The sequence below is a fragment of the Aegilops tauschii genome, chromosome 5 (genome assembly GCF_002575655.3).
Source record: "Aegilops tauschii subsp. strangulata cultivar AL8/78 chromosome 5, Aet v6.0, whole genome shotgun sequence".
Taxonomy (NCBI): domain Eukaryota; kingdom Viridiplantae; phylum Streptophyta; class Magnoliopsida; order Poales; family Poaceae; genus Aegilops; species Aegilops tauschii.
In genome coordinates this window covers 269,548,404-269,568,011 of record NC_053039.3, presented here as the reverse complement: position 1 = coordinate 269,568,011, position 19,608 = coordinate 269,548,404, and the positions used below count along the sequence as shown (strand labels likewise).

Below are 19,608 nucleotides of genomic sequence, written 5' to 3'. Positions count from 1 at the left end.
CAAATTCGTAGGACGGGAGGTCGAGCCGACAGCAGAATTTACATGGAAATCCAAGGCCCCACTATGTTGCAGGTTCTTTCTTTGGGTTGCGATGCATAATAGGTGTTGGACCTTGGACAGACTTGCTAGGCGCCGATTAGATCACCAAGACGCATGCCCCTTCTACGATCAACACGAGGAGACCATCGATCATCTTCTTCTGGGCTGCGTCTTCGCAAGAGAAGTTTGGTCTGTCATATGCGGAGCACTTGATAGGCCACAGTGGACGCCGAGCCAGGACTCGAGGTTGCGAGACTGGTGCGCTGTCACAGCTACTCATGGCCAAGGGGCGAAGGACACGCGTGCAATCTTACTACTCGTGCTATGGGAGATTTGGAAGCACGAAACGCGATTGTCTTCGATGGCGCTAGCAAACAAAATTGACACCGAGGGACGCGCATGGAAGCAAGCTGGCATCTTAAAAGGGAATGTAGAGCCTCTCCTCAGAGGGCTAGTCAGGCGGGCTGAGGGGAGAAGTTAGGCTAGAGTAGTTTCCGGCTATGCCGGCGGAGTTGGTCCACATGTATCATTGTAACATGTAACCGCCAACATTTTTTTTTGCATGGTAATACGTGTCTCATTCATATCATAAAGAACAAAGTACAAATCACGTAAAAACCGACATGACAAATCTGAAAAGATAGCAGAACATCTCTGAGCTTGACACCAACGCTCGTCAACTGCCTCCGGCACCACCACAGCAGCCACCGAAGAAAAGAATGACGAATCACCACCTCACCCGAGCTCGACGCGGCTCCATCGCTGATATGCAGCTTGCGGACCTCCAAGGTGGCTCACCAAAAGTGAAGCCCTTACCGTTGAACGAATCAGACCGGGGCAACACCCCGGACACGCCATCGAACTCCAGATCTATCACCCCACCACGACTAAGACGCCGAAGGAGGAAACCATGCCTGCCATGCACGAACCACGAGCCCAGCAGATATTCCGTCTTCCAGATGTCGTCGATGCAGACCACAATCTGCATCCGCTCCTGGACTACCTCCCAAGCACCACGTCGACGCTAGAGCAAACATCGTCGCAACGGCGGAGCCCGAGGACATAGGTCCACCACGAGGATGCCGCCGCCGCCACACCATCCTTGCTTGAACAGGCTGGTTTCCAAATCCATCCCCAACCATAGAACCGATGGCCTCGTCAGGGAAGGATCCGAAGATTCTTTATTCAGCGCCGCCATCGTCCCACCGAAGCAAAGACGATGAACAACCTAAAAACCTAAACTATGAGGGAGTAAAATTGATCCACACGCGTGGATCCGGCGGCCCCTCTCACCACCGACGACCGAGGTCGCCGGCAGAGGGGAGCCGCCGAAGAACGGCGTTGGAAGATCGGTCCTGGCGGCGGCTAGGGTTACAACCGCTAGGGAGGAGAGGAAAACTGGCCACATGTAACCGCCAACGTGGAGGGATTTTTGTCCCCATTCTTTTTCTTTAATATATAATACGCACACTTATGCGTGTTCGAGATCATTATGGAACGGAGGGAGTATGTACTTAATGATGAAACAAAAACTTTGCGGCTGCCGATCCTTTACGTATCCGTCGTCGGTCGCGCGCCCAAATAAAACATTTTGCAGCACTAGTATAACCTCGCTCGTGTGGCGTGTGTAACTGCCAACTGCCCTCGACCCGCCGCTTCCGCCCTCCCAACTCCCGACCGGCGAAGATGGCGGTCCCAGGAGGAGGTGCCGCCGCCGCGCTCGCCCTGACCCTCCTCCTCCTCCTCCGCTCCTGCGTTTCCGGCGCGACCCACGCCTCCTCCGCCCTCCGCCACGCCGTGCCGCGCGGCGACGCCGGCGGCGGACTCTGCGGGCAGCTGCTCCTGCCGCTGGGCTACCCGTGCACCGAGCACACCGTACGTACGTTCCCTGCTGCTAGTATATGTAGTACACATCTTCCTCTTCCCCCCATCCCTCGCCTCTCGGTCCTCCACTGGTGATTAGTCTTGTGCTTCTAGTGCCGATTTCGACCATTCCCCCCCCCCCCCCCCCCCCCCCCAGCGAATGGAAGGGGGAGGTTTGTTTACTCGTTGACTTATCCGTATGGAGTTGAGCCACGATTGAGTCTCTCCGGATGGTAATCGAACAGCTAGCCTAGCAACCAGGGTAGATCGGTGAGAGCCGGATTGTTCTGTGTCCGTACGTAGGCTTGCGTGCATTCACACGGCAGTGTCCTTCTGTTTTTCTTGCCGGGTGAAAGTGAAATGGCTGAGATACTATTTTGGTCCCAGTTGGGCTTGTGTAGAGCCTCCAAATTGTGTTTCTCACGTCCCGCTCCAAGAGAAGAAAATGCAATCGTCGTAGGAAAACAACGCAACAAATGTAAGAGTGTGTCTCAAGTGAACTGGAGCAGCAATTACTTGTGTCATGGAGCTCCTTTACTCTCAGGCAAAGTAGTAGCCCATATCCTTTGTTTCAACTCCAAGCAAAAGACAAACGTACTGGTTGACCGTGCTTACACTCCTCTTCTTCGATTCCTAGTTTCAGGGCACAACTCTACTAGGCATTGTCACATCCATCTTGAATAAACATTCTTCCATTAGAGCTGGCTTGTGATAAATGAGTCCGACTTGTTGACACCATTCTATGGTGCAAATACCAGCTTGCAGGTTCATTTCTTTAGCACAGATGTCTTGCGATAATGTAACCAACTATTGACAAGTCATTGACTGCAGAATCATCCTGGTATCACATGGTACATGGTGGTGGCGCTTCTGCCCACGGTGATGCCAGAGTGAAGGAAGAGGGATCTTGATTTTTGATTTAAAACACTATTAATATCCTACAGTGAGACCAAAACTAATGTGTCCTTACGTGTATTTGTATCAATTAATCTTGAAGGTATTTTACCAAACGCCATGAAACTTTTCTAAAAACTTAGTGTCCTTCTTTTCGTTTCATTCCTGCTTTTAAAGTTCACCAAGTATGAACTGTAACAGAAAGCCCCCCCTGTTACTGACATGTAGAGTGACTGCCACTCTTTTTTCTATAGATCTTATTTATTATTTTTTTGGCCTTGCAGGTTGAAACAGATGATGGCTTTCTTTTGTCTCTTCAGCATATTCCACATGGCAAAAATGGAGTTGCAGATAATACTGGACCTCCAGTTTTTCTTCAACATGGTCTTTTTCAGGTTTTTTCTCATTACAGCCATCCTTATATAGCTTTTTGATCTTATCATGTTACAATTGCAGTTTATTCCATATCTGGATGTTCCATTAGATAATGCAGTTCTTATCTTCAGTTGCCACAATCACTGTCCAATCGCATCAGCCTCTATTTTTAAAATGTTTTTTGCTTTATCTAAATCCTTGACAGGGAGGAGATACATGGTTCATAAATTCTGCTGAACAGTCGCTTGGATATATCCTTGCTGATAATGGGTTCGATGTTTGGATTGGAAATGTTCGTGGAACACGTTGGAGTAAAGGCCATTCAACTTTCACTGTGCATGATAAGGTGAGTGTACTCTATAGAAAGTTACATTATGAAACACCACTTTCTGCAAACAAGGAATGAATTGGGTATGTACAGTAAGTCTTCTGATTTGACCATTCACCCAATTGCATAGTAGTAAAAATAAAGTGGAGTTGACCTTTATAGAACCTGAAAGTCACTCGAAATGAAGATTTTCATTATTAAAATTGTGGATGAAATTGAATAACATGCCTGCTTTTGATGCTTTAAGTCACAAATACAGATCATAATGTGCTCCCTGACCTGTCCATGGTCCCTATGGTTTAGGCTCGCTTGACAGTGGTGAGCTTTTCCGAAGCTTTTTCTAGTTTTGGATATACAGTTGTAAGCACATTCTAGCCATAATAAATGCAATTAGTAAAATTCCTGTATGTAACTAGATTCCATTGTGCGGACAACACAGCACAGCACAGTAACTACAAACTGGTTCTAGTCTTTGATTCTGACCAAATCCTGTGGGAGCTTTGCAGCTTTTCTGGGATTGGAGCTGGCAAGAGCTTGCTGAATATGATCTTCTGGCAATGTTAAGCTACGTGTATACAGTTAGGCAGTCCAAAATTTTGTATGTGGGGCATTCACAGGTAAGCTGTTTGGGGTTCGATTGAGAAATGTTTGTTGTGAATCCAAAAATTTGTGGTAATAAATATTTTCCTTTTCTTGTAGGGAACTATTATGGGTTTGGCTGCTTTTACATTGCCTGAAATCACAAAGATGATTAGCGCTGCTGCACTTCTTTGTCCAATTTCTTACCTTGATCATGTTAGTGCTAGTTTTGTTCTCAGAGCAGTTGGCATGCATCTTGACCAGGTGCTTTACTATCCTTTGAATAAATCCACCAAATAAATGCCAGTAACTTCCAAACTGACTTATGGTGAGCTTTGACATAGATGCTTCTTACCATGGGCTTCCATCAGCTGAACTTCCGGAGGTATGGCACTTCTTTCCCTAGCCTTCCTTTTTTTCTCTTTGGGTGTGATTGTAATTGTCCAACTCGATGAATAGCGATATGGGAGTTCAAATAGTAGATTCTATATGCGATGATGGACATGTGGACTGCAACGATTTGCTGTCTTCAATAACAGGTATTGTATTGTTTCTGTCGGATTTGTTATAGATTTTTACTTGCTATAAAGAAAAGATGAGATTGTTCTAAATTTGATATTGCTTGAGTTCTGCTGTTCTGTTGTCCAAACACACATTTTATATGCACTAGAACATAACCATTCCCAAATAATCCAGATACTGAAACTGTGTATATAATAAGCTACTGAGCTTGTAAGGCAGTTGTGCTCACAATTTTTATCTTGAGAAAACGTAATAGTCTTGTGTCTGATAACTCGATAGATAGAAAAAGTAATATGTTCAACGGGCCTTTGAATAGACCGAAACACCGACAACACGAACCACGCCTTAAGCGGTAAGCTCCGCCGGTGATGACACCTGTAGGCCAGTCACACCTGCCTTACCCTACAAACTTGCCTTTGTCTAGCAGCATAACGATGCCGGGTTTGTCACTGTTGAAGGCAGCAGCGTTCGCTGCTTCCAGATGATGATGGTGGATTATCAGACAGATTTGGTGTCGTAATAATGCACGATACATTATCACACAGACAGATTTGATGGCAATGGTGATGGATTGCAAGATTAGGTGTTTAAAAGGCATGTCAACAATGTTATGTTAATTTGTGGAGCCTAGACCAGTTCCTGTGCATGCCAGGTTATGCTTGAACTTTTATCGGGGGTCTGCTCTCATCCAATTAGAGCACTAGCATTCTCAGTTTCGAGTTTAATTTCAAGATTGCAGTTAACTTTCTGTTTTGAGTTTCAGTAATTGTAGAATTCACATTCCATGATACTTCTGAAGTTCTGATGGTGGCACACAAGTTTTACATCTCAAAGCAAAGTCAAACTGTTTGTTCTAAGCTAGTATATCTTTCTTTATTAGAACTGAGATATAATTACCTATTTAATTATCTAGCTGGATCACATCATCATGGATGTAGATGAATGAACTAACACAATTTAGCTGTGCTGGCTGCTTATGCTGTGGCATATTTGAGCCACCGCCAAGTTAACTTTCTGTATCGAGTTTCAGTAATTGTAGAATTCACATGCCATGGTACTTCTGATAGTGGCACACAAGTTTACATCCTGAAACAAAGTTGAACTGTCTGTTCTAAGTTAGTGTCTCTCCTTATTGGAAATGCACACGAATAAATTACCTATTTAAGATCTAAATCGATCACATCATAAGGGATGTTGATGAATGAACTAACACATTTTAGCTGTGCTGACTGCTTATGCTGTGGTATATTTGAACTGCATTCTTAATTTCTTGTTGTTTTGATTTAATTCATTTACTTTTTCAGGGGAAAATTGTTGCTTCAATGGATCACGGATTGACCATTACTTGGAGTACGAACCTCATCCATCTTCAACTAAAAACTTGCATCATCTTTTTCAGAGTATGTTTTCTCATGTCTAATTCTTAAGTTGTTAGACAATATGTCTTGGAACATTATTTTCCCTTACTTTGTATAGTTTATAACTGAGAGTTGCAAACAGTACCTACATTGGCCTCCATTTCTTCAATCCTTTTGAATGTGTTATGCACTTGCGCTTGCATGCAAGCACTTCTGATCTTTCTGATGGGCATTCATCTCCATAATCTTAAAAGTGTAGAATGCAGGCAAGTTAATTGATTTATAGCTGTAGGAATTTGAAAGAGTGGTTTCTAGAGTGGCATCACATAGGATTCCCTCCACGGACCATTATTGTCCCAGCAGGTATCAGTAACTCAGGACTCGTCCCATCTGCCATCTCATAGCTGTGATGGTGGATGTATAACCTCCAAGACCATTGGATGATGTAGATTTGCACAACCAATGGTGAGGATTTCAATCGCTTCCCCAACTGTTCTGACATGGTCGAGTAGTTAGTAAACTTAACACTTGATTAGGATATGAGTTCGTACCAGTTTGAGGAACGACGTTGATTGGGTACTGTTAGGAGAATAGTTTATAGAGATCAGCTCAACTCAGCTGAGAAGTTGATGGATTTAAAACTTTGATAACAAAAATATGGCATACTTCTACCATTCACTTCAGTCCATGGTAGAGAAAGGTTTTTATTTATTTATCTGAAAAAAAAACCCACAAGAGTACCTTTTGCTATGACCTCAAGCACAATTCCAAATTGAGAAATTGGTTATGCACCAGTAAAAGGTTCCCAGTTATGGTACATAGCATCAAATAGCAACAAGCAAAATTCCAGATTGAGAAATTGGTTATGCACTACTAAAAGATTCCCAGTTATGGTACGTAGTAGCATCAAAAGCTTTCAGTTCACTTGAATACCATCCAAGTTCGTTAGTATCAACCCAACTGCTATTTACTTTGTGCTTGGACCACCATCAAAGTATCAAATAGTATGAACTAACTAAGGCAACTCTACAGAGTTTTATTCGTTGCAGTTGCTTTGCTGCTAAAATTAGGACTGTTTCGTGAGTTGAGCATACAACTTCCTCTGTTGTTATTGATATTGCATTTAGCTCATTTCTCAAAGCATGAGTATTGCTTGCAGAAATAATTACTGGCTAATTGAAACAATCTTTCTAGTCATCTTAAAGCAGGGATTTTATTTCGTCTATGCAGTGATCAGGAAAGGCACTTTCGCAAGGTACGACTACGGATTGTGGGGAAACCTAAGGCGCTACGGTAAGCTGTCGCCCCCTCCGTTTGACCTAAGCAGCATACCGGAATCACTGCCGATGTGGATGGGGTACGGTGGTCTTGATGCATTGGCTGATGTTACTGATGTCGCGCGTACCGTCAAAGAGCTGAGATCTACGCCAGAACTGCTATACATTAGTGGCTATGGCCACATTGATTTCGTCATGAGCGTGAAGGCCAAAGATGATGTTTATGTCGACTTGATGCAGTTCCTTCGCCTTAGGGCAAATGGATCATTGCACAGTAGCTACTAGGACATGTCCTGCACGCTGGTGTGTGTAATACATATGTACAGTTCTTCTCTTTTCTGGATTTACGATTGACGGTACCACTATTTATGTATATTATGAGATTGTATGAAACTGTATATAAGCTTGGGAGAATTTCATACAGAAACCAAAATTTAATGAAAACTTAGTGGAAACCATATTTTAAAGTTCCAAAAAAATCTGAAAAAAATACGGGAGGTTAAGAGGGTGATGTTTTATCGCCGCGCAAATTTTTAAGTTGAAACACATTATGAGATATGAGCTATAAAAAGACAAATTTAGCCTTTAAATCTTGCGTGGCAATAAAACATCGTCCTCTTAATGTCATCTTGTAATGTGCTCGGTTGTGCAATCACATTGTGTGGCCATTAGTTCCTCCTGTATATACTAGAGCTAATATAGTACTCTCTCTATTTCAAAATAAGTGTCTCAACTTTGTACTAACTTTACTCCCTCTGTTTCAAAATAAATGTCTCAACTTTGTATTAACTTTACTCCCTCCGTCATAAAATAAGTGTCTTAACTTTGTACTAACTTTGTAAAAAATAAATATCTCAACTTTATACTAACTTGTCAAAATAAGTGTCTCAACTTTGTACTAACTTTACTCCCTCTGTTTCAAAATAAATGTCTCAACTTTGTATTAACTTTACTCCCTCCGTCATAAAATAAGTGTCTTAACTTTGTACTAACTTTGTAAAAAATAAATATCTCAACTTTATACTAACTTGTCATTTATTTTGAGATGGAGGGAGTACGAAGAGCGTTACGGAGGGAGTACTCCAGAGAAGAAAAGAACTGTACATGTTTTTTTAAGGTAGGTAATTGCACTAGAAGTACTCCAGGGAAGAAAAGAATTGTACATTTTTTTTTAGAGGTAGGTAATTGCACTAGTCCATTAACTTGTCTGATCGCGTTCGAGAAGGTTGATAGTGCTCGCATGTTCACGTGACATTTTGTGCGCCTCGGCTAAGACAGGAAATTCTGCAAAAAATCCTCCCTGAAGTTAGTAGAATCGCATAATTCCATCATAAAATCGTTGAAATAGTGTTATGATGTGTCCTTATAGAGTTATAGTGTGGTTGTCAACTACTCCCTCCGTTTTTAAATATAAATCTGTTTAGAGATTTTAATATGGACTATATACAGAGCAAAATGAGTGAATATACACTCTAAAATATGTCTATATACATCAGTATGTAGTCCTATTAAAATCTCTATAAAGACATATATTTAAAAACAGAGGGAGTACAATATATTTGTGGTGACTTCGTTAATCTCAAGATCGGTTGGCTCAGTTTTTCACGTTCATATGGATGAATATGCACACATGTATATGAGTGTCTACATTGTATTGTGTTTGTAGTAAAAAAATAAGTTAGTACACTAGTCATTTAGCAATTCTACTCCCTCCATAAATTAATATAAGAGCGTTTAGAATACTAAAGTAATGATCTAAACGCTCTTATATTAGTTTACAGAGGGAGTACAACTTAAGTAGCCTAAATCGTTACTGAAAGGCACGTGTGAACCAGTGCAATTGCTTTTTTCATAGAGAGGATACAGCTCGAGAGTAAAAATGCATCATAAGTCCTACAATTATTAGATGTGTGTCAATTCAGTCTTATAACTTCAAAACTGTAGTTTTAGCCTCTAAAACTATTGGAGATGTGTCAGTTCAGCTCTATAACTTTGAAACTGCAGTTTTGAGTCCCACATGTGGTCATGCTCGTGCCCAAACAACAACCTGCACGACCAGCTCTACAGCAAGGGTGTCGAGGCAACAACGATGTTATGAGAGAGAGGGGGGGGGGGGTCCTCCATCTGGCTCGGGGTCACCCGACGGGCAGGCCGAGGGAGAGGGATGTCGTCCTCCATTCCGACTAGCTCGGGGTCTCCCCTGCGGCCGTGCCAAACCTCTCAATGAGGCTGCCCTACAGCTCATGGCCACACAGGTGGTGGGCGTGCAGGTTGCAGCACACACTGCAACGTATGGATAACTTTCGAGGAAGTAAACACATATAAATGGCTCATTTGAAAAAAAAAATGCATCATCGATGTTGAACATGCAAGTTTAGGACCTGAGTGAACAAACTTACATAGTTTGAGGACCCAAAACTGCAGATTTGAAGATATATGACTAAACTGACACCTTCGATATATTTTTTCGATAAAGGGCGCTTTTATTATTTCAAAATGTAGCATCAAGCGGATACAAAACATTATGAGTAACACCCGGCCTCTGCATAACTAGGATGCACACAGCCAAATAACAAAAGTCTGGCAAAAGGAAAAGTAACAAAAATGACAAGTCGGCAACAGTAGAGTCCTATAGACCGACACTATGCCTATGTAAAAAATAGAGATAGATCGATTCGGAGGTTATGATCCCGCCCATATTGAGAAAAAACCTCCATAGCCGCCTGCTCCAACCGCGTACACACCGCCCTGAACAGCGGTTGGTGCTCCAGTCGTTGTAGCGTAGACCACATACGAAGCAAGTCCGGTTGACCACATATGAAGAGTAAAATGCATCATAAGTCCTAAACTGAGGAGAAGCATTTTTGACCAAAAACTGCAGTTTCGAAGTTATAAGACTAGACTGGCACACCTCAGTTTAGGACTTATGATGCATTTTACTCTTCATTGTCTAAAAAATTAGGGAGCAAATTTTTTTTTCAAGAGTATGCCAAAGGTGTACTATATTTTTATAGAAGGCAGAAGACAATTATAAGAAACTACTTCTCGCTGCGAACAGCAAGTGTAGCACGAACTCCACACCCGAGCTTATCCGAAGACAAGCAACCGCAAACGCTACAACCACAACACAAAGGAACTTGCCCTAAACAGAACAACTAAGCCGCGTCTCGACCAACACCGGTCACCTCAAAGAGCAACAGCTTCAACCGGACTTCCCTTGCCAACGCACCAACCACCCTTGAATGCCTAAAAGAAGATGGCGAGTGGGTGGCAGGACTCAGTCGATCCTGAAAAAAGCCACCGTCTTGGACTCACCGGCACTGGCGTACATTGCGCCGAAGTAGCTCCACTCGGACCAGCAGTAGGCACCGAAGAACCACAACACAGAACCTCAAGGCCAAGTCTCCACACAAGATGGTCCCATCAGAGGAATGACGCTAAGACGCCGCCATCGTCGGTCCGAGAACGAACTAGGCTTTCACCCGAAGACAGCAACCCAAGCTAGGAGGAAGAGATGCCGGCACACCTTAGCGACGCCTCCAAGGAGGGGACCGACACCCGCAGGCGCCGTCGCCGCCAACACCGTCCAAAGACGGGCAAGATTTTCATCCGCGTCGCACATCTCCAACTAGGGCTGGGCGTTCGGTTAATATGATTTATACGGTTCGGTTTATTCGGTTTTTTATAATTTCGGTTTTGAAGAAATGGCAACCGAAATAATCACACATAAATTAGCCACCGAACCTTATTAACCAAAATATATCGGTTCGGTTTATTCGGTTAACCGAAAAACCAAAGTACATGTACCCAACTGTCTAAGAGACCTGACTCATGAGCAGCGATTTACATTCTACAGAATGTATAAAATAATCAGAAGAGCTAGCTTTATGGATACACTAGCTCATGATGGTCGTTTCATACAAAACAATAGTAAAATATTCCTAGTAGATCAAACCAATTACTTGCATGGGGTACGTTACGTGCTATTGTACTTACCTGTACTAAGATTTGACAGATTAGAACTTGGAGAAGGCAGCGAATTAGTACTTGTGAGCGGATGGCATGAAGTACTTGTTGCTGACTATGGAGCGCCGACTCACCAAGCTGGCTCCATGAGCAGTTGATCGCGCGCCTAGGGTTGGAGAGAGGGCGCCGCCTGACGAAGTGATTGAGAGATGGGCAGGGCGCCACCTGACCAAGTGATTGAGAGATGGGCGATGTCTAGTCTAGGTTTTACATACGTACGCATGAACGTGGATGTTTGGGAATTAGTAGTAATCGGGGGATGTTGGGCCCGTGGACAAATGGGCTGTCCTCGCAATCACGCACGGCCTCACGGAAAACAGGAATCGTAAATAAGATCGGCTTCTTCGGTGATTACGGTTTTTGATGTCCGGAAACTGAACGTACACCGAACACCGAATAGCGATGGAAGTTCCCACCGAACCAAACAACCGTACACCGAATAAACAGACAAATCGGTTAATCCGGTTCGGTTCGGTTCGGTTTTTCGGTTTTCGGTGTGACAGTGCCCACCCCGACCCTGCACGACCGAGGGCAAGCAACCCGACCTCCATCTCCCGCCCGGCCAAGAAAAGACCGCAGCTTTGGTCCATCTCCATGGCAGCACGCCAAGGGCAGCCTGCACAACACGCAGCCACCAGCCACACCAATCCAGGCAGGCGGGCACGCAGCAGATGGCCCAAGGACCCGGAACGGCCAGATCCGGATCGCACGCCGTCGCCGCCATCTCCCAACTCCGGAGCCAATCGAGGGCGCTCGACGCCGCTGCTACACCCGACCGCTGCCGAAGCAGCATCTCCTGGCCGGGCTCGCAGCGCCGTGACCACCTCGAGTACCCTCGCCGGCGTCACCTTGACCCAGCCGCGCACCCGCCTCCAGGACCCTTCCCGGCTCCACTCGGAGCCCGAACCCGTGCGCCAAGGCCTCCGCTGCTACTCCCTTGCCAAGCTCCGCCACTCCGCTGCGCTCCCCGCCATGCGCCGCCACACCAGAAGAAACCTCCCGCGCTGCCCGCTTGGCGTCCCACCCCCGCGGGAGGGGAGCCCACCGGGGCACGCCGACCCCGCCCGTCGCCTTCGACGGCTGGGGTAGCACAAGGAGGAGGCTTGCGGGGCTAGGGATTTGGCCTCCAGAGCCGCCCGCGCGAGCGGCCCGGGAGGAAGGGGAAAGTGTTCGGGCTCCTGATTGCGTGTGGAAGGTATCAGGGAGCAATTCAATCACTATGTCTTGCGTGCTGTAAAATATAAACATTTCACGCAAATATTGTTTTTTTGGGCGGGAAGTAACATTTGGAGGCTGGTTTGATGCGTACAAATGGATCCGACGGCCAGGGATACCCGCAGACAAGGAGAAAAGGCACCAAGTCTTCCTCGGCTCTGAATGACAACGAGAATGGCGGCGCTCCTCTTACTCCGAAGGCTGGCGGCCGGCGGCGCGGTTACAAGGCTGCAGCAACCGTACGCCGGCCTAGCCACCGCAGCAGCGAGGCAGGACGCTCTAGACGCTACCGGCGAGGAGAGCGGACGGCCGGACAAGGGGAACAAGAACCGCTGGATGGAGCTCCCGCCGTTCGCGCCGGTCGATGCCGCCGCCGCTGCGAGAGCCATTTTTCGAGGGCAGGGAGGAGATGAGATAGAAGGGAACTCCAACTCCACCGCCATCAGATGGGTCCGGCGATGCTGCCCCCACCTGCCGGCCTCGCTGGTGCAGAAGCTCTTCCGCCTACGCAAGGTGCGCACCACATGCTCGACCAAATGCGCCAGTGAACTGCTTCCTCTTATGAAAAAAGGATTTGGTTGACGCCTAATATTTGCACGATTATCTAATTGCTCGCTCCTATTGTGTGGTCGCTGAGTTGAATTTCTGCACTTGCATGCACAAAAGACCTTATTTATCCAGAACCTCAGGCTACTGAAGGAAACACAATCATTGGAGTTATTGTCAATAGAATACCCTACTTACTGTACCTCAAAATTCAGTTCTCTAATCGGAGCTGAGATGGCTCGTTTTAGGCAACAGTGCAGGCTTAGTTTCTCTAGCCTGTTGGCTGGAAGGATGGCTCCTGCTGTCCAGCAATTATGTGGTGTGCTATGTCTTCTTTGCATATTTTTTTAATTGTTCTATATATTGTTGCACTTCCAAACAAAGCAAGCGGTGGAGGTTTCACTTGGTAGTTCATGAAAAGATTGGTATCTGATCAACAGATATTTTTAGTTTTTCCTACTGAGTGTAGGTTTGGCCCTTGTGTGCATGCACTTAACTACCAGATGATAAATGATATAGTTATCATCTTGGCATTCTTGAAATAATACACTGCACACTGTATGATTCACATATTTGCTTGGAAGTATGTTTCCTCTTTTAATTTAAAATGGCATGCTTCTTTTTATTAAACTGAGAGATTTGTTAAGCTCCATACACTAGCCAACAGAACCAAAAAGTCCGAGCTGGGAAAGGGCTAGGCAATCCACACCATCAAGGTATAGCTCAAGAGGCCTATACATGGACACAGAGGGGGCAACAGCAATTTTTTTGATAAATTGCGAAAGCCAGGACTTGAATTCAAGACCTTTGGCCCTGACACCATGTTAAGCGTCATGCACTAGCCAACACAACCAAAAGTCCGAACTTATGGAAAGGGCTAGGCCATCCACATATACACTTCAACAAGATTCATATACCAACATTTAGAAAAACGTCATCAGGCCATCAACATTTGAAGGCTGGTTAGAATTGTTACTAGAATTATTTGAATATAATTGCAGCAAGAATTACTTAAAAATATAAACAATTGCTCATGCACAAATTTGCCAAAGGGCAAAGCGTTCCCGTTTTGTTACCATCAATATATACTTGAGGTGGTGGAAAACTGTGCAGACAGAGTTTTTTTGTGAACTGAATATTCATGCAAGAACATGAGGCGTTCTTGCTGGATACTGTTTGTAGGTCTGAGGTACTCAAGTTTTTTTTTTAATCTTGGTTAAGAACAATCTAGAGCAGGCTTCTGTTTGAAAATGCATGTTAAAACTGCAGTAGATTAGCAATCTACTATGTTTTTAATTTTAAATACCGTAAACTGTATGCTTTTTTAACCACTACTGTGATATTAGTTATTTTTCTCCATGAGCGATAAAATAAAAAGAATATTAAGAAGATCTTAATTGTGTTTGGTGACTGACAGGTTAAGAAGAATGCTGTGACTGCGGAGACATCTTCCACAGATGCTAGTGCTGAGCAATTCCGGTTGAGAAGGGTAACGAATACAATGCGTGAATTAGATATACCTAGCAGTCTAAATTAGAAATATTTGTGTTGTATCATTTGTAGCTCATTATACTTGGTACTTTTCTGGTTTGCAGACACATACACACTCATCAGCCAAATACATGAATAATGGTATTAACTGAATTTGTCGAGTGAGATAATAAATTTGAACATCACCTACTTTTTATGTAATACTTAACTGAGAAACCTGGTAACTTGTTACCATTGTTTCTAAAATGCAATATAACCACTCCAGTCGACATGACCAGATAATGACACATATAACAGCAATACCAGCCCAAGGGATAGTGTAAAACACTAAAACCCAATGTATCAGTCATTCGCATTCATACTTCTGTCATTACTGGAACCAGACATATAATGGTTCATACTCTTTGCTGTATGGTCGCTCGGGTAAATATGAAAGAATTCGTTGAGCCTCGGTTTTCTCTTTTTCGCCTGCCTTCTCCATATGATGGTGTATTTCCAGTATTTCTTCATCCATCATATCACATTGTCCCATACTACATGGCCTGATTCTTCCTTGACATATGCTCTGTGTTTGGTTTTGTTACTGCATAAAAAACACTCCGTCTGTACTATAATGCTTGTCGCTGGGGGAAACCAGTACAAGTTCCCCCAGTGACAAGTATTGTGGTACAGAGGGAGTATGTGGTACCACTGTAGAATGTGGGATGAGATTATATAGCACTGTAAATCTTAGTTGGTACCATGCCTGATGAGATAAGAGAGCACGTATTTTTACTGGTCCTGAGTGCTCTGGCAGTATGTGACTTTGTTTCATTGTTGAAGGTTTCGGCAAAAGATCACCTAGTACCTGGTGATACCCTCTTTCTACCTGTTAATATTCAAGAATCTCCTGTTGCTGAGAAGGCCAGGAAATTTGATAACAGGAATGAGATTGATTTTTTACGTAGCCTTGAGATTTACAAGGTCTTGATTTATTCTTGTATTTAAAAGATTATTTTAATTGATTTGGGTGGTAGATAATATTCGTTGGTGTTTGGAATTCTTTCAGGATAAAGCCATCATTGTGGTCAACAAACCCCCTGGAATGCCGGTTCAAGTAGGTGAATTTATGCAGGCTTAGTTTTTGCCTGATTTCTCATAAGATTTTACAGTGCATAATAAAGGTTTTCTTGCTTCTCTATTTGGAGGGTGGTGTTGGCATAAAAAACAGTATAGATGTGCTTGCCCCGATGTTCGAAGAAAATTCTTCTGACGCACCTCGCCTGGTGAGTTCGGTACAGTTCAGTTGTTTCTCACTTGTAGCGAAGGCTGTAAGCATGGAAGTTTTGCCTGTTGTATCTCCTTCGTTTGGGAAAAAAAGTACTTTCTGAGGGAGTATAGAATCACCTGTCATTGCTGTGAGTGTAATAATTAGGATAAAGGCATACCCTAAGCATTCTGAGAAGATAATGATTAGGGTAGTGTTGTGCTACTAAACTTTTTTTTTTTTTTGAGACGAGCACAAGATTGAATTTGTATTTGTCAAGGTAGACCTATCTCAATTCAGTGAACATTGTATTCTGATTCAAACTAATAAACTTGTAGGTCTCTGTTGGTAATTCATGTTTACGTTCATGTAAATTAAGACTGTACTATATACTTTCGATAAGTAATATATTCTGTATAATTATTCAAGATCTTTACGTTCATGTAAATTAAGACTGTACTATATACTTTCGATAAGTAATATATTCTGTATAATTATTCAAGATCTCTTTCCATTTGTAGTATTGCTACATTTGGATAAACAACTTGTTTGTGTTGATATACGTAGAGTTGCATGTTTGCTGATGCCCTCATTTGCTTTTCAGGTCCACAGACTTGATAGGGATTGTAGCGGCGTCCTTGTTCTGGGTAGAACTCAACTTAGTGCTTCCATTTTGCATGCTATCTTTCGTGAGAAAACTGCTGATGCTTTAGCTGATGTAAGTAGTTCAGTGTAACTTCTACTGTGCTTGTCAATGCTCGTATTGAATTCCGCACCATATTATATACTTATCTTGATACTCATATATTTTATGTTGAAGGGTACTCAACAAGTATTGCAACGAAAATATGTTGCACTTGTTATGGGAACACCTAGACATCCCAAGGGTTTACTCTCGGCTCCACTTGCGAAGGTTTGTAGAATATGCGTTGTTGTTCCCTTGCTGTTTCTATTTAGCAAAAATCTTCTTTATAGTTTTGACAAGCAACTTCACTGACAAGAGATGTAGCCAGAAATAAACAATGAGTTCAAGTCAGATACAATAGATATTTACTTAACAAGAAGACACATTCTCTTTTTCCTCCATAAGTTAAGATATAAATTTGTTTTACTTTAAAATAATAGAAAACTAATTGAGTGTAGACAGGTGATTCAATTATAGAACTTCACATTGGGTATTTACTGAATTGCGTACTGTAGGTGGGAGATTGCGACCTTAGTAAAGGACAGGAGTATAGGGCAATTTCCTCTATCCGCAAGTTGGATATTCCTGTCACATGTCATTTTATCCATCTCATGCTCAGAACTCTTTGTTCTTTCTCATGTCGATTGTTCATCCAATACCTTGATCATTATTGTGATTTGTATCCCTTCGTTTATTTGTATGTAGTGTGGTTTAGCTTCGCATGGCTGTAATGACCATTAGTTTCGTGTATGATATATTTTTGGATTGTTTAATAACTGCAAAATCGTGACTACATGAGAAGTACTTCGAGAGAACGTGCGTCTAACATGGTGGTAAGACCTCCAGGTGTGGGGCTGCCAACCAGGCCGGTTCTCACAAAAAAGGCCCCTCGCTTAGTTTGTTCCCCATGCGTGGCAGATCACCAATGGCGCCACCATAGCGGGTGGAGCCAGTGTTCAGGACCTTTCCTCAACCTAAAAAGCAATGCCTTCAGGTTTCATTCCCAGAGCGTCGAGTGTTTTTTTAGAAGTATTTTGAAATACAAATCTGATGGTACAAGTTTTGTACCATGAAATCTATACATTGCTGGGGACATTGTTGGTCAAAATTAAAAGGTTATAATCTTAAAAGGCATGGGTGCCACGATAGAAATCAGCGGATGGAGTACTATTTTATGGAGGTCTGCTTTTTGCAGGTTTTATTACAAGATGGCAAGTCTGAGCGTCTGACTGTTAGAGCTGGTCCAAATACTACATCTGTTCAGGATGCTTTGACAGAATACAGAGTGATTGAATCTTGCCCCCGAGGTAGGTGAACAATAATCTTGTCTGTTGAAAAACAAACATTACTTTCTTTTACAAAGTAATTACTGGTAGCAGTTTTATGTCAAGATCTCAAGTTCTTCTGAACATATGATATGATAATTCAGTACCATAACGCAATCAGTATGACCAGTAGTGTAAGAATGCCAAACAGTACAAGTCACATGCAGACTTATGATACTGATGAGAAACAGACTTTCCCAGATTGAGTTTCAACATGACACATTTTTATATGAGTACGTTACCTTCTACCAGTAGATAATGATAAAATTACATTAGAACTTATGCAGTTATGCATGACATCAATTTGCAGTTCCCCTGCGTCACAATATACTGTATAGAATGGTAACAGCGTTATGTTACTCCAGTTAAAAGGCACTCCCCCTTCCCAAAATGTAAGGTGCGGTTAGCTTTTGATGGTCTTAAGTCTATGATTTTGACTCGATTTTTTTACAGTATTATTGTTTATGAAATTAGTATGAAGACATGGGGCATAAAATTATTTGCAGGATAAATACAACAACACCATTCATATATGTCCAATCTGTATACTTTGTTATATAGTCGTTCACAAGTATATGTTGTTTTGGATATTTCAATATGCACTACATACGGACTGAAATGAGTGAACAAGCACACTAAAACGTGTCTATATACATCCGATTCACAAAAAGAGTTAGAACATCTTATATTTGTGAAGGGGGGGGGGGGGGGGGGGGGGGGTATTGGTCAAACTTGAGACCATGAAAAGTAAGTGCGCCTTACATTTTGGGAAGGAGGTGCATCAAACAAGTGTGAAACGTTATGTGGAGAAAGAATTCAGTTAGTGAAAACCAGAGCATAGACAGCAAGGTAAAATGGGTTAAAAGTAAAATATTCATATGGCAACATCGCTCTCTATGTTTTCTAGCATTACAGTGTGATCTTTAGGTTGCCCTGAGTGATGAGTATGCAAACCAAGAAAAAGAATGCCAATATGACATGGAGTGTTAAGTATTAACCATCACCATTCTATATCATTGGGGTTTGCTAATGATTGCAGGGTTCACTTGGTTGGAACTATTTCCTCTCACCGGAAGAAAGCATCAGGTAATTTCAATCCCTGAACAAAGATCTTACAAAGTATCAGAATCACTCACCACTAGAAAACCTGATTTCTCCTGAAAACCCACCCAGCTCCGAGTCCACTGTGCAGAGGTTCTCGGAACGCCGATCGTAGGGGACTACAAGTACGGGCGTCAAGCGCACCAGGACTGGACGCCTCTCCCCGTGCCGCAAACCGTCGACGAGGAACTGCTCAGGAAGCAAAGGCTTCCCTTTGGTCTTGTCCTGGGCGGCGGGAGCGTCGCGGAGGAGCAGCCTCAGCTGCATCTGCACTGCAAGCAGATGATGCTCCCTGATATCTCAGCTGCCGTCCAAGGGTTGCAGTCTGAAGACGCCGAGCGTGACTTCTCGGGTCTCGAGAAGCTCAGCTTCGTTGCTCCATTGCCGCTGCACATGCGGCTGAGCTGGGAGGTTTTGAAGTCCGTTGACAAGTAATCGAAGAGTGGCGTCCTTAGTGTCTGTTCTCTACGCCGACCGACTGTGATACGGATGATGTGTTGCTCAAGTCTACAGCCACAGAAGCTTCACCAAAAGATCTCATTTTAGTACTATAGCACAGTGACAGCGGTTCCTTTTTTCCTTTTGTTAGGGAATTCACTATCCACCACATTTTCATTTTTTGCTTGGAGCCTTAACGCTCAAGGGATGTACTTCTAATGGTTACATTGTTTTCAATCGGCATCATAGAATACACTAGCTCAGCTAAGTATGAAGCAATCATTGAATATCTCCACATCT

At 43.3% G+C, this 19,608-nt stretch overlaps 2 protein-coding genes across 5 annotated transcripts; both read left to right on the top strand.

Annotated features, from left to right (window-relative positions):
- Window positions 1-1,616: 1,616 nt before the first annotated feature.
- On the top strand, window positions 1,617-7,570 carry LOC109787652 (triacylglycerol lipase 1). Its single transcript, XM_020346194.4, has 9 exons — window positions 1,617-1,914; window positions 3,081-3,191; window positions 3,377-3,517; window positions 4,006-4,116; window positions 4,199-4,342; window positions 4,423-4,463; window positions 4,538-4,617; window positions 5,905-6,000; window positions 7,189-7,570. Exons 1-9 carry the CDS (start codon window positions 1,726-1,728, stop codon window positions 7,518-7,520), a joined length of 1,245 nt encoding a protein of 414 aa, XP_020201783.1. The 5' UTR covers window positions 1,617-1,725; the 3' UTR covers window positions 7,521-7,570.
- Window positions 7,571-11,782: 4,212 nt separating this feature from the next.
- LOC109787650 (RNA pseudouridine synthase 4, mitochondrial) lies at window positions 11,783-19,597 on the top strand. 4 transcript variants are annotated; one of them, XM_020346190.4, is made up of 11 exons: window positions 11,783-12,456; window positions 12,590-12,989; window positions 14,440-14,511; window positions 15,336-15,476; window positions 15,562-15,609; window positions 15,701-15,778; window positions 16,364-16,477; window positions 16,580-16,672; window positions 17,640-17,751; window positions 18,809-18,855; window positions 18,943-19,597. In XM_020346190.4, exons 2-11 carry the CDS (start codon window positions 12,639-12,641, stop codon window positions 19,303-19,305), a joined length of 1,419 nt encoding a protein of 472 aa, XP_020201779.1. In that variant the 5' UTR covers window positions 11,783-12,456; window positions 12,590-12,638; the 3' UTR covers window positions 19,306-19,597. The 4 variants fall into 4 exon arrangements, with proteins under 4 accessions (XP_020201779.1, XP_073356321.1, XP_020201778.1 ...); XM_020346189.4 differs by having other exon boundaries at window positions 12,185-12,456; window positions 12,542-12,989; XM_073500220.1 differs by lacking the exon at window positions 15,336-15,476 and having other exon boundaries at window positions 11,856-12,456.
- Window positions 19,598-19,608: the final 11 nt, after the last annotated feature.

Coding starts and splice junctions, on each gene's coding strand:
- LOC109787650 (XM_020346190.4), top strand. CDS start 12,639: ATGACAACGAGAATGGCGGCGCTCCTCTTACTCCGAAGGCTGGCGGCC. Junction 12,990..14,439: donor AGCTCTTCCGCCTACGCAAG/GTGCGCACCACA, acceptor GGTGACTGACAG/GTTAAGAAGAATGCTGTGAC. Junction 15,477..15,561: donor GTAGCCTTGAGATTTACAAG/GTCTTGATTTAT, acceptor GAATTCTTTCAG/GATAAAGCCATCATTGTGGT.
- LOC109787652 (XM_020346194.4), top strand. CDS start 1,726: ATGGCGGTCCCAGGAGGAGGTGCCGCCGCCGCGCTCGCCCTGACCCTC. Junction 4,343..4,422: donor TTGGCATGCATCTTGACCAG/GTGCTTTACTAT, acceptor GCTTTGACATAG/ATGCTTCTTACCATGGGCTT. Junction 6,001..7,188: donor CTTGCATCATCTTTTTCAGA/GTATGTTTTCTC, acceptor TCGTCTATGCAG/TGATCAGGAAAGGCACTTTC.